The sequence below is a fragment of the Coregonus clupeaformis genome, chromosome 13, assembly GCF_020615455.1.
Source record: "Coregonus clupeaformis isolate EN_2021a chromosome 13, ASM2061545v1, whole genome shotgun sequence".
Taxonomy (NCBI): domain Eukaryota; kingdom Metazoa; phylum Chordata; class Actinopteri; order Salmoniformes; family Salmonidae; genus Coregonus; species Coregonus clupeaformis.
The window spans coordinates 7,853,922-7,868,396 of NC_059204.1; the positions used below are offsets into that span (position 1 = coordinate 7,853,922).

Here is a 14,475-nt window from a genome sequence, read left to right on the forward strand (position 1 = left end):
AAACAGATCATAAACACATGAAGTTACTTTTCAATCACCTTTTGTATACAGTATAATGGACTTTGCTTGATCTTACATAATTATCAACTTGTACAAAACACGTTGCACTCAAGTTAAAGCATGCGGGATTTCTATTTTTAGCACATAAAAAATGAGAAAATACTCCAGACAAAGCAGGCTATAAAATTAAACTCACGCTAAAGAAACTGGACACATTTAACCGGGCCCGTGGCACCCCCTGCATAGACGGTAAAGCACACATGAGCAATATAAGCTATGTACAATATAATTATTTTTCTACCGAGTCTGGATACGCCGTTTTGTTGCACTTTTTGTTCTAATCCAAGACCAAGAGTGTATAGGCCTAAGCCTATACAAGCCACGTTCAAATTGGTTTGAGTCCTCAAAGCAAGAAAGCGAAAATACACAGAAGTTCCTTTGTCTGTTTCTTATGTTCAATGTTGCAATGTAACACGTCTTCATCATCACTTTTTAAATCAAAAAGACAAACATTTTAATTGTTGTGCAAGTTCAATGGTAAACACATACAACCCGCATAATCCATTTGAAAAATAAACGATTGCAACTAATCCAGTTTAGTTGTCTTTCGCCCCGTTCGCCTTGCTAGGCCTTGCTAGGCCTACTTGGCCTACAGCTGTCGGCAAATTATTTTCTTCGCGGCTGATCCGTCAACTGTTGTATTGACAGGCGTTAAGGCTCGACCCGGGACTTTGCAACCCGCTGTATCCAAAGGTTGGGTGCTGTTTCGATTTCAGTCTCAGAGTCGCCAGGCTAGAGTTACATGTGTCTCTGTATACGCTGTAAGGGGAACCGGGAGGTCCATACGGACAGGCGGAGGAGGACATGGCTGAGTTCATTGTAGAGGTGCCGATGCCGTTAAGATTGCTGATGTTGTTCAGGCCAGCAGTCGGCATCCCCGGTACAGCGGAGTGGCCCATACCTCCGGCCATAGTCATAGAAGAGATGGAGTTAGGAGCCGAGAACATTGACTGGGATGTGAGTGGGCTCATTGAATTGAAAAAAGTGAAGTTCTTTGTGGACAGAGGGGCCGGGGTCAGTCCTTTGTTCGTCCAGTTGTTGTAGGTGTAGGCGGGATACATGTCATCGTAGGGCTGCATGAGGCCACTAAACTGCGGAAGGTAGCTGTTCTTGCACAGGTCCATTTGCTGGTTGCGTTCACGCTTCCTCCATTTGGCCCTGCGATTTTTGAACCATACCTAAATATCAAAGGAAAAATATAAATATGGATTCAACATATCTATAACAATAATGTAATTTAAAGTAATTATAATAATAATAGTTGTATTGTTAGCTTAGTATTATTATTTGTCACATTCACAATACAATCCGATGTCAAATATAAAGCTAGGCCTAATGAGCCTATGAATGATGGAAAACCTAGAATATCAATAGTGACAAAATCGGCTCTAATGTTTGTCTAACAAGAAACACTTCGTAATTATTATGGAAACATCAGGTGCATTATATCTTTAAAAATAATTTATATATTTTTTCTATTCGTTTTTTCTGTGGGTGCTGCAGCACCTCAGCGTCCCTCCTTCCCGGGACTATGCTCGGGGCTTCACGGTTGTAGGCTAATGATAAATTGTCCACAAAGACATGAACGACGTGATACCATAAACTTAGAGCACAGCGGTGGGTATATAATTAGAAAAGCCTACTCGTCATTGTATTTTAGCTGTGGGCCTATATCTGAAATTAACCAGATTTTAAGAAGGCTACTAGTGGAATTATCACATTCGTTATTATCAATAGTTGTATTATCAATAAGTGTTTGCACCGCCCCTCGCAAGACCACTGAATAAAAAAAAATATATTATGTTGTGCGTCTATTGAGTGTATTAGTAATTCCGTTCTGTTGACTAATAAGGTCAGCGATACAACATGATAATCTACTGCAATTGTGATCCTCTTCAAAATGTTTGAAACTATTATACAGACATAGGCTATGGATAATAGTAATGTTATCTTCTAGCCATCGAAAAACGAAATTAACACCGTATATTTAGGCGCTTATTGGGTTTTGAAGTAATGTACACTTGTTGCTAACCGGGGTGCATTGTTGTTAGGATATGTAGGCTTGAAAATATTCATACATTTACACATGGACAAAAGCCTAATCGTAAGCCTAGGACACAAACTCAAGTTTATCCTGTTTCTTGCCTACAAGATAAGGTGGTCCTCTGTAGCTCAGCTGGTAGAGCACGGCGCTTGTAACGCCAAGGTAGTGGGTTCGGGACCATATTATTATTATTATTATACATTGCGATTAAAACACCCGATTTGTTTAAGGGGGGGTTGGGTTGAATTTAGCAAAAAAAGGGTTTCCAATAGGCCTACTGTGCAATTATACTCGCAAGAACAGTGTATGTATGTACAGTAAGTATGGTAATTACTCATTGCATTGCACTGCACTAAAATTGTTTTACTGTAAAAAAAGTTTCTAGAGTAACACGTTACAGTAAGTAAACTGTTACCGAAATAAATATTCTAAATTGATTGGCGCAGTATTGGCTATCGGTACAGGTTACAGGCTATACTGAAAACATAGTAGATGCAAAGTCATCAAAAGTGGATACATTTGTGTTCATTTGTCACCCCCGAAAGATGTTATCGAAAATGTAATTGGTGGGGAGAGCCAGTTAGTTTGAGTGGGGATTACAATGAGGAACATTTAAATGCTTGGGGGAGGAGAATTATGGTGTCAGTTCTACCTCATAACGTTAGTAATCACTGGTAATTATTGCAACGAAATCATCCAAGTGATATTCGAATGTAGGCTTGAAGTCAAGTAATAAACCCCGAAAAGGTTTCAACGGAAAGGTTTTTTTTACTGTAGAATTCGTTCATTCACATCTTTATGGTTTCCCTCTGAATAGACTTTACGCACGTTTTACGCACGGCCCAAAGCGTGTCTCGAGGCTTACCCTGACTCTGGCCTCGGTGAGGTTGGTCCACACCGCTATTTCCTCTCTCGTGCTCATGTCCGGGTAGCGATTCCTCTGAAAGGTGGCCTCGAGCTCTTGCAGCTGCTGGCTGGTGAAATGAGTCCGCTGCCGCCTCGCTTTCTTCTTTTTGGGGTCGTCTGCGTTTCCATCGTCACTTCTGTGTTCTACGATCCTCTCTTTTTCTGCGAAAAAAATAAATAATATAAATTCTGGTTATTGTACTGTAGCTTATACTGAGCCAGACTACTTAGATGTTTACACAGAGGGGTGCCCCTCCCCCAAATGGGTTCTGTACAATCTCAGTCCAACTCAACTCATGAGTCTAGATAGGCCAAAAACGCATGTACAATGTTGTACAAAAACAAAATAGTTTACTTCTGCAGCAGAAAAGCATAACAGGCCATACCAGGCAGGATGATCCAAGCAGTGTTTGAAGTGTCTATAAATCACTAAAGTAAATGACCAGTTTCAAAAGCCTTTTACAAAGACCACAATAAGTATCACGTGCTCGTGGTCGTCAAACTGACGGATTTGCTCCGGGTTCAATATTGATTATTTTAGAAGCTCTATTAAGCATTTGTCGGCCTCTACCTGCATAAACCAACATTCCTTTTGTTGCAACGTTTGTCCAGTCTTATCCAACGTCCATTATCTTGTCAATGCGTGTCTTTACAAGATAGCCTTTGTTTCATACCTAGAAAATAGCTAGATGTAAGAAGGGCAATACTTTAAGAAGCAAGGTCAGTTTTTAAAACAAACTCGCCGTGTTGTATAGCTGACTGTATTGGTTAGCCTTATTCTCCTCAGGCCTACGTCTCATGATCTCTTTAGTGTGACTATATATTGATATAGCCTACAACTGATGAAGAGGTGGGATAAGAAATAACTGACCATCCTGCAGCACCACATAATATATCTTCAAGCAATGATTTTTACTTGGTTTAAATATGCAGAAAGTATGCGCGATTTGAAAACTCATCAAACTGTACGCTATTTCTTGTTATAGATGTTAGAACACCTAAATTATTTATTTGAGAATATGCTCGAAAATGTTTTAATAGCATGGCGGTGAAATAGGCCTACACTTCAGCAAAGCGTTTTAGACACGACATTTAGCCTACGGAAATTAATACTGAAATCAATAATATGACGCTGCAGAATTCCCATTCATTCAGATTGGGTAAAATGCACTTAATGGCCTTAACTTTTCCCTGCAAGTTTTAAGAAATAAAAACTTTTTTTTTTTTTTAACAATGGGCCACTTCTCTCTCACATAGCCTATTGACTATGTGTATTTTAGTCCAATACTCAATGCATTGGGCACGTTGCATGCTACATATGTACGTTTCTCTTATCGAAAAACGTACGCACATAAGTAGAATGTTTAACAGGAAAAGCCGTGTTTTAATTATACCTAGCGATAATGATAGTAGGTAGGCCTAATACAATGTTATTACACCGTAAATGTACCTGCTATTTCAGTATCGGTTGACTCGCTGCTTGAGTTCTCTAACGTTTCTCGAGTGTTGTTCGAAGTTCTCGGCACGTGAAGCGTAGAAGCCTGCATGTCGCGCGTCGGTGGCGGTCTCACGGTCTCTGCAATTCTGTCCAAATTCATTCCACCTTGAAAAGAATGATGTCGTATTAAAAATAAATATTCAATCCTGTATATGCGAGCGTTCTCAATCTTCAACACGAATGCTTAGATTTCCACCCGTAGCAAAACAATTGCCATTGCAAAAAAAGCTTTTTAAAACAGATTTCCACGAATTTGTTCTCCGGAAAAACAAACACACTTTTCTCCGCAGCAGTGACAGTGCGTTATACTTTCAGTTTCCGCTGGCGGGGATATGCCCGGTGTGACCGAATGGAAGCGCTCACAGCAGAACCAAGGGATGTGACCCACCCATCTTCTGTGTTAAAACCTCCCCGAAATGAGGAGTCCCACCCACAAAGAGCATTCAATCTGACTGCAGGAGAGGTGTTTTTTTTTTGTTGGGATTTATCTCAGGGGAGCGCATGATGAGGCAACGGCGAGTTGCTTTGCATTGGAAAGTTTGGAAGAAAATGGGCCCTTTATTCAGACATGTTTGAAATATGCTCCAGCGCAATGGAACTGCCCGACAGCTGGGTGCGCTTATATACACACGCACACAATGTATGTCTCGGATATGAACGGGGCTGAATAAACATTTGCATATAGGCCTGTCCGTGTTATTTTCAAGGCCAAACATACATGGAAAGTACCTAATTTATATTTAAGTATGTATATGAAAGAAGCACACTTCTGCTGCAATAAGCTATGTGCCGTAACGGTCTATCAATTCATGTATGGGGCCCTTTTGATGAGCTCTATTTTCAGGCCTTCTAAACAATCACGGATTAAAAGCAAGTGAGGTGGACCTTGTGTCAAAATAATGAAGTGATGTGTTTGTGTGTGTGTGTGTGTGTGTGTGTGTGTGTGTGTGTGTGTGTGGCGCGCGCGCGCGTGTCACTGCACTGATTCAGGCATCTTCGCGTGTAGCCTTTACAATCGTATCTCTCTCTACTTGTAACTGTCAAAGATAAGACAAATAATCTCAACTATGAAAATTACAACCTCATGAGATATTACTGCATAAAGTAGGCTACAAATGATGATGATGATGCGTGTAGGATTTATTTGAGGCTTTAATTTTGTACACTTTTTGATTAACAATTATTCATAGTTCGATAACAACTTGCATATACTAACTACACAGATATGTTTAAGCAAATATTTGTTTTTAGATGTTAATGAAAAAATGTCAGCACTATCAATCTTTTAGTTGGTCCTTCTAAACACAACACTGAATGACCAAACATGACATGCCATTTCTCAGCGTAGAAAGACAAAAAACTGAAATTATAACCTCTTTCATACACATGTACTAAAATATTTGCATGCACTTTTTTACTGGAAATATTCACGTTTACTCGACCGATTTTTGCTACTTAAAACAGTAACGGTAGCCTATGGCATCCAAATACACTAGGCCATAGGCCTACCCATAAATTCGTCTCGTGACAGTTTCTAACTTTATTAAATTCGATGGAACTAACGATTGACCTTTTGCATTCAGATAGGCTAGGCCTCTGTCACTTGATATAAAAAACACATTGCCTAAAAAACGGCATCGAGTTGAGTTGCTTGAGCATGGAGACTATTTTGGACAATCAGACAGACCTACTGTAAATCAGCGGCGCCTGCTGGTAAGACATGACGGAGACGAAACGTCACATCACACAGTTATGAGCCCGGCCATTTGAATCCACTCTTGAATTAAATTCCAATGAATTGATTTTTTCTGTGAATCATTTCAATATATTTCAATATATAAGTTCTACCTCAACATATATGTTTGCCTTGTATTCTTTTTTTTTTTTTTTTAAGAAAGGCTTTATATAGCCTAGGCCAGGATTCCCCAACTGGCGGTGATTTTATTTTGGCCCCCAAAGTTTTCTGAGCAAAAAAAAGTTTCATATTTTTTTGTTTTATTTTATTGTTGGTCATAAAAAACTGTAAAAACACTAGCAAATCAGCTCAAAGTGATGTTCATTTTGGAAGCCTGTTCCAAAGTATAACCACGCATAATTGAGAGATATACAGTATGTGATCGTATAGAAAATGTAAGCGAGGTAGTTAAATATTATATCCGATTGGGCTTCTTGCGGTCAATTTGCAGTTTACAAATTATTCGTAATTATGTTCCGGTACCCTGACCATCTGCTCAAGAAAAAAAAATCGTCCCGCGGCTGAATCTAGTTGATGATCCCTGGTCTAGGCCTATGAACAGCATATATTTGTCTGTCATTGAAGCTAAATGTCTGTCACTGCAGCAGAGTTTTACAATACATAGAAAGGAGTAAACAATGCATATCAATCACCTGTCACTGTAGTTAACGCAATATGCAATAACAATGCAAACTCGTTTTGAGTTGTTAGCGGAGTAAATGTAAAGGGACGAGGACGAGGCAAGGCGAGCCGCCCGCCCGCTGTCAACCTGGATTGGTGTAAAACATAGGCCTATATCTGCATTCATTATTTCGTTTTGGATGATTTTATGCATTCAACTGTTTATCATCGTCAACTAAAAAAAGTAAAGAGTAACTCTGGTGGTAGGCCTATTTTATTCGCCATGCTTCCAAATGGCCCAATAACAATGCAGTATTATATAATGACTTTGGCCAGGTAGCATGTGCAGCTTCCGGTTGTCCACGGTCTCCAAGCTTTGTTGCCGGCGCCAGTGCTAAGCGCTTTAGGTCATTGTATGACATTAACTTTTGACATGAGAACCCGTCGAACTGTAAAGCTTCCCTTCAGGGCCTTTCAGAAGGCAATTGTGCAACCTCTCAACAATCACTTACTATTTCATTCATTTGTTCTGTTTCCTCGCCAGAGTAATGTAATATTGTTTTTATGTTATTGAACCGCTTTGTAAAATGAGTTTTCTTGCGCACTGAATGCACGCCATGCTGTCACCTGAAATAACGCCTACAGGCCTACCCATTCCTTATATTAAAACTAGAATCATATAAACCAACGAAGTGGTTTGGCGTTTGCTTTCCTTATTGGTTCATGCACTCTTGGCTGTGTGTCGTGGTCAACTGCATTTAAGATAATCCAGAAACAAACCAAACATTTTCAATTAATGTAACTATTGCATTTTAACTCTCCTAAATTGACTGGAACGTTGATGGAAAGGATTCGATCCTGGTAAAAGTGAAGAACTGAGACAGGAACATAAAATCAAGGGCAACCCCAATGCCACACAAACGTCCCAGCGAATGAAGACATGTAAGCTATTGACAAACTAATCTCTACTACTTAAAAACAAGGTTCCTACTATCTAATCATTTTGAAGGCGCCTAAAAAAGCCCAAGTAGAGGTGACATAATTGGCCTATAGTACGCGCAATTACGCACAACCAAATGAAGATGCTCATCATAGTGAACGACCAACAGAGATGTAGTCAGCATCGCTTTGGGCTTTGGCTCTTATGTTAGAGGCGAGACTGGACTGGTGCTGTTACCTCTTTGACAATCTATGTCATAGGCCTAATCTGTTCATGTCATGTATATACAGTGAAAGAGGGACTATCATGTCAATTTTGGCGTTGAACTTTCTTATTGGACTGCCGCATTGTTGGCTCGGCTTGGTCTAATAACGCGTTTTCAAATATAGGGCACTTGCGTGACGGATGGTTACAGAAGTTTTTTCATCCACCAAGACGGGTTACAGGGCAGAGGCAAGATAAACAGTCATATTTTTTCGGAGGACTGAAAATAAACTCAACGACCGTCGTTAATCATCACAAACAAACCAAAAAATAAAAAATGGAATTCAAGCAGGGCCTAGTGTGTTTTATCGTCTCCTTTCTGTCGTGCCCAAAACAAACCACCGAAGGAGCAACGAAAACAGAAAATTAAACATTGCCTGAGATTCAAAGCGAATAAATAAATGAGGTTTGAATGTAATTGGACAGGCTGCGTAACTGGAGAAGGTGTGGATCTAGTGACATTATTACCTTAGTGATCGTCATATCTTGGCCATCTCCAGTGGATACTTGGTCAAAGGCCTGGGTGATCCGTTCCCGATAACCACCCTGACATTTGAACGAGTGTTTCAGTCGAAATGTCTCCACCATCTCACTCATTAGGCTACTTTGGTTCAATATAGCTTTAGATTAATTGAGGTTATATCAATCACTATTGTCTCATGTTCTCTTCAACAGTCCATAGGCCAAGTAAAAAGTTATGTTAAGTCCTCATCAATATAGGCTACATGATCCATTTCTTTATCAAATATAGCCTAACCAGTTGATTGCGTAAATGCAAATTACATCATTAATTACATTTCAGGGTCAGGGTTGCCTTTTTGGATTGGACAGGCTAAGTATTTAATACAATGATAATACATAAGCGAACATTCCTGTTGAATTTAATCGTATGGTTTGCATAGCCTACAGATTAAAGGTCTGTGTCAAATAGCCTATATATGATATATCAGTTAAGGCTATTCATTAAAGGCTATTCGTTTTCCGCGTTCACCGCTTTAGTACACATAATGACAGAAACCAATTAAGGATCCTAGATCTCTATAGGTTATTGTTGTGTTTTAGGTTGTCATCCCAACATGGTTTCATCAAGTTTATTTAAGCCACGCTTAGGCAAACAATTAAAGTAACCTATATTTTTGCGCAATAAGGTATAGGCTAAAACTTACATTTAACAAAGCAAATAACAAATCCTTCATAAGGATGCATGAACTATTCAGATGCAAGAAGCATACAAAACGAGAACACTGTGTAACCTACGGGCATAATAAAGGCTTTATTATGCATTTATAAGCATAAAATAACAACTAGGCTTACGTATTGGGCCTCCTGTAGCTCAGTTGGTAGAGCATGGCGCTTGCAACGCCAGGGTTGTGGGTTCGATTCCCACGGGGGGCCAGTATGGAAAATGTATGCACTCACTAACTGTAAGTCGCTCTGGATAAGAGCGTCTGCTAAATGACTAAAAAGTAAATGTAAAATGTTCTCAACACCATGTTCGTTTATAAGCTGCTTGTGCACTGACAACGAATTAATTTAGCATTTACCAAGGCTTTATGAATGCATAATAAACCAGGTTTGACCAGTAAACTGTTACCAAAGTGTAAAAGAAGTAGTGAAGCATGCATACCTGGATCTCCGCAGGAGATTACATTCTTTGACAAATTAAGTTCCATTCCAGATGCCTGAAATAAAAACAAAATAACAAAGGTGCATTCAACATCATATTATTTTACACAGGTTCGTCATTGTAACCTTCTTACCTCTTATTGATAAATCCACTTAAAGCAGGCATAAAACAGGCCTATATTGGCCCAAGTGAATAGCGTGCACGCACTTGCCCCTTTGCTTAGGCTAAATGAAAATATAACGAAACAAATGCGTGCACAACACAACGTTCAATAACATAGTCCTTTTTGGCTGCACGTATTAACCAATGGGAATTATGTTGACCTTTCCGTTCAGAGATACCGTTGCCTAAAAGTCTTTATCGTGATGTATACAGATAACCTCTCGTATCTTCAGGAATCCCTTTGCTCGCTTTATGTCCATAATAAATCGTGACATAATACATGGTTCCCATTTTTCACACCGATGTCGCTCACACACACACACACAGTTGTGATATGTCAGATTAGTAACATATTATAAGAGCACATACTCTAAATATATGAATTAAGAGGCTTTTGAGAAGTAATTGTATTTATTCATTATTACATCTTATGATATAAATGTGTATTTCTTCTAACATTTTACCTCTCGTGCGATATCGTTATTTTTCAGATGTCCAGTCATAGCCTAAAGTTTTGTCATCCATGCACTTATGAAAAATATCATTCAATGTAACATTTTATTTCAATATCCAACAACACCCTATATACCCTGACAAGGTTTGTATTCTTCTTCTACAACTGTCACGTAACATTTTACATTTACATTTAACAACGTAACCCCCCTGAAAGCGATGTCATGCCAACGCGTTATACTCGAATCCTCGACGTACCCACTTGACATGGACTGTAGATGCTGCGCCAATGTGTTAAGACTCGGTTATTGCTAGACGGTTTGAAAGGTTATGTTCAGCAATCTCGCAGACCATCTAATGCGATTTGTAAACACGACTGTCTACTCTACAGAACTGCGGCGCAAACACAAACGCTCTCGTGCATATCGCTCCAGACGCTCACACATAGCCTGATCGTTCGTTCTTATAGTAAATATATTAAAAGGCATATATTTTCCACACAACTCGAATAGCCTACTCACCAGTTAATTCCCAGCAAAGACAGAAAAAAGGAGTCGTTGAAATGTCCACATGCAGGTGTGAAATATATCCACTTAAGTGCGGGCATATGATGCGTCCAAATATGCGCTTTGATAGCTTCTCTGCGTCGCTCCGGGTTTTTCTTCTGGAGACCTTTCTCGTGTCCCGGTGACGTCACGCCAGCGAACCCTCGACAGCAACTCGATACATGATGCGCATATGCCATGAGGAGATGTACAAGCAACCCGTCTTTTGGATGGCTGAGAAAAGCGTAAATAAATGGCTCTGAATATCAATATGTTTAATGGATTATATGATGAAAAAAACATTTATGGTGAAGAAGATATCGACTAGAAATCTCGGCATGGGGAAAATATTTACCATTTAACTTTATATTTTATATAGTCTACTCTACATGTTGGCAAAAATATTATGCGATACTGACAATATAGCCTATGCAAGCAGTTACAATTAATTTAGGAAAGATAATACAATGTAAAAAATAGTAATAATTGTGTTTTTGGTCTTTTGGCTTGGGTGGGCTATATAGCTACCATTAGAATTCCTCAATAAAACACAATTCTCACTTTAAAGCAATTATGCTTGGAGCAGATGCGCATATTGCTTTTATAGCTTTAATTTATCAACGGCAACTATTTAAACAAAACGCTATTAGACAATATTTACCCTCCTTTTCAAACCACACACTATATGCCGCTGATAAACACGTTATTTAATTTGATTAAACTTGCTCAAATCGCACAATTTCATAATTTATGCTTGCAGCTCAGTTTTTGCAGGCCTTAATCTAAAATGATGAATTAGCCAATGGTATTTGTATTTATGTGACTTTCCGCTCAGCATTGATTGGATTGCAGCTAGTTCTTGTTTTAGCTCGACAAACAAGTAATAGGTCTAGCCTAAGAAAATAAACGTTTGCTGAGCATTAATACTTTAAATATCCTATAGCCTTAATGAAGTGATTACACGAAGCACGGCTCGGCTATTGTCAGCGGCCTAGCTACATTTTAGTCATTTAGCAGACGCTCTTATCCAGAGCAATTAGGGTTAAGTGCCTTGCTCAAGGGCACATCGACAGATTTTTCACCTAGTCGGCTCGGGGATTAGATTAGCTACCTGCCGCCCCAAATGTTAAGCTACTTAAACATATTCCCTTTCTGCATGAAATGTTTGCTACCATAGCCATTTAAATACATGATTCTGTTTGTTACTATACAATTTCAAAGTATTTTAAAAAACAGATGAAATGTAGCCTAACAGCCTAACTAGTTTATTTGTTAGGCATAAACAGCAGGAACATTTTGTTTTAAATTAAAATGTTGAACTGTATTTTTTATGCTTTCCCAATTTAGCTATTCGTATTCAAATCATTGTCGCCTATTGGAAATAAACATTCGATATATAGATGCGTGCGAAAATATACAATAACGTAATAAGCCTACTTCATGGTTAATTGTAGCCTACTGATGGCATGTATAGGCTAATTGGACATCTGCCAGTGTCTTCTGTTCGAAAGAATATCGAACAAACAGTTTCTAAGGAATATTGATAATCGAATAGGTTTAAACACCTAGTCTTCAGTCATTTTACTATCGCGTATATAGGCTAGTAGACGTTGTTACTCCAAATATGATTCTTTGGTGATATCATTTATTCCCTGTAATGTGTTTATTTTGTCCTATTTATTAGTAGGCCTAAATAAACAAGAGCACAATATCGTAGCCCATTAAGCCTAATAAGCATGGCTAAAAGTGGTGCAGGCCTACAAATGCGAGAAAAAACAATGAAAAAGAAACACAAAATACCTTGGTCTATGCCACTTATCAAGATTGGATTCTATGCTACCTCATTCGGAAATCGGAATAAATGGGAGCAATCCAAACTAAAATTTTTACATTCATGCCAAGGAGAACATGGACTGTTGGATTTGAACAGTGAAGGCATGCAGCAATTAATTGCAGTCGTTGTTTATAGCGCAAGACTATAGGCCTATGCGGACGGATCTGTAATCAAATACAAATAATTAGGCCTACATTTATTTAGCCTCGTTAAATTACTTTTTGGTGAAAACGTCGTTGTTCGGCTTTGCCATGCATTTTTGGTGCAATTTTAGGCTATACCGTGGTAAACCGCATACCTGTCAGTGTTAAAACAAACGACATGGATAACCATGCCTTCTTGCACTAGGACCTATATATTTTGTTACTGTTACTTTGTTGTTCTATTCTGCATGTTCAGTATGACACACTGCATGGCATAACCACGCTGCATCCAGCTCTGTAGGCCTTTGGCCTGTGAGGCTAAACGCATTCCCAATCCCACTGCAGCTAACTTTGTGCTTCTATCCAGGTGTTGTTAAAGACATGGCAGAAAGTGTGACGTTCGGTCCTGTGCTCCCTTTAAACTCGGCCAACAGCTATGCATGAACCAAAGCGCGGGTCTGTGAGAGGGCTTCCAGAGAGATTAGGCCAGAGCTCGAGGGCAGAGGGAGTCCCTCCAGGATAGGAGAGGACTGGAGCAGCACAGCCATTTCCCATGGTTCCTCTGGAGAGATTACTACTACTACTACTACTACTACTACTACTACTACTACTGCTACTATACTACTACTACTACTACTACTACTACTACTACTACTACTACTACTACTACTACTACTACTACTACTACTACTGCTGCTACTACTACTACTACTACTACTACTACTGCTACTTCTACTACTACTACTACTGCTGCTACTTCTACTGCTACTACTACTACTACTACTACTACTACTACTACTACTGCTACTGCTACTACTACTACTACTACTACTACTACTACTACTACTACTACTACTACTACTACTACTGCTACTGCTACTGCTACTGCTACTGCTACTGCTACTGCTACTACTGCTACTGCTACTGCTACTGCTACTGCTACTACTACTACTACTGCTACTGCTACTATACTACTACTACTACTACTACTACTACTACTACGACTACGACTACTACTACTACTGCTACTACTACTACTAATACAAAAAGAGTAATAACAATAATAATAATAATAATAATTATAAGCCTATTATTATATTTTCCTAGCACCTGACAATTGTAAAATGAACCTAGAATACTTTGTGATATACTGTCCCTGTAGAAACGTGAACTAATAACCATGACCCATGACCCATACAGTATGCGACCCTGTGCAGTTTGCATGCAACTGACGTCTGCCAGCCAATGGTGTGAGTATAATTGCTACCTGTCAGACATGCAAAATGATGAGTCCTGCGACACATAGCTATAATTAGACACTAAATGCTGTAATTACGCAGCGACTGGGAGGTAAGTGCTACTCTGGAGGTGAGTAACAGTCTACATCCCAAATGGCACCCTATTCCCTATATAGTGCACTTCTTTTGACCAGAGCCATATGGGGGTCCCCCTTGGGACAGAGCTAGTGTCTTCGTCTCTTCTCCTGTGTAAATAGATGGAGGATTTAGCCCATTGGGTGGCTGGAAGCAGCCCTGCTGTTGCCTGCCTTCAGGTGGTGGTGTTGATGGTGGTGACCCCGTGGTGACCCCGGTGGAGTAAAATGACAGAGTTAGTCATACACACTCCAGAAGTAGGCTAGATAA

General features: G+C 39.4%; 1 protein-coding gene across 2 annotated transcripts; it reads right to left on the bottom strand.

Annotated features, from left to right (window-relative positions):
• Window positions 1-610: 610 nt before the first annotated feature.
• Window positions 611-10,944, bottom strand: LOC121579116 (pituitary homeobox 1-like). Of its 2 annotated transcripts, XM_041893420.2 has the most exons (5): window positions 10,832-10,944; window positions 9,696-9,750; window positions 4,461-4,613; window positions 2,970-3,172; window positions 611-1,238 (listed from the first exon to the last, which is right to left on the bottom strand). In XM_041893420.2, the coding sequence occupies exons 2-5, from the start codon at window positions 9,739-9,741 to the stop codon at window positions 690-692; spliced, it is 951 nt and encodes a 316-aa protein (XP_041749354.2). In that variant the 5' UTR covers window positions 9,742-9,750; window positions 10,832-10,944; the 3' UTR covers window positions 611-689. The 2 variants fall into 2 exon arrangements, with proteins under 2 accessions (XP_041749354.2, XP_041749353.1); XM_041893419.2 differs by lacking the exon at window positions 4,461-4,613.
• Between the last annotated feature and the right edge of the window lie 3,531 nt (window positions 10,945-14,475).

Coding starts and splice junctions, on each gene's coding strand:
- LOC121579116 (XM_041893420.2), bottom strand. CDS start 9,741: ATGGAACTTAATTTGTCAAAGAATGTAATCTCCTGCGGAGATCCAG. Junction 4,614..9,695: donor AATCTCCTGCGGAGATCCAG/GTATGCATGCTT, acceptor ATTCTTTTCAAG/GTGGAATGAATTTGGACAGA. Junction 3,173..4,460: donor AACCGATACTGAAATAGCAG/GTACATTTACGG, acceptor TTTTTTTCGCAG/AAAAAGAGAGGATCGTAGAA.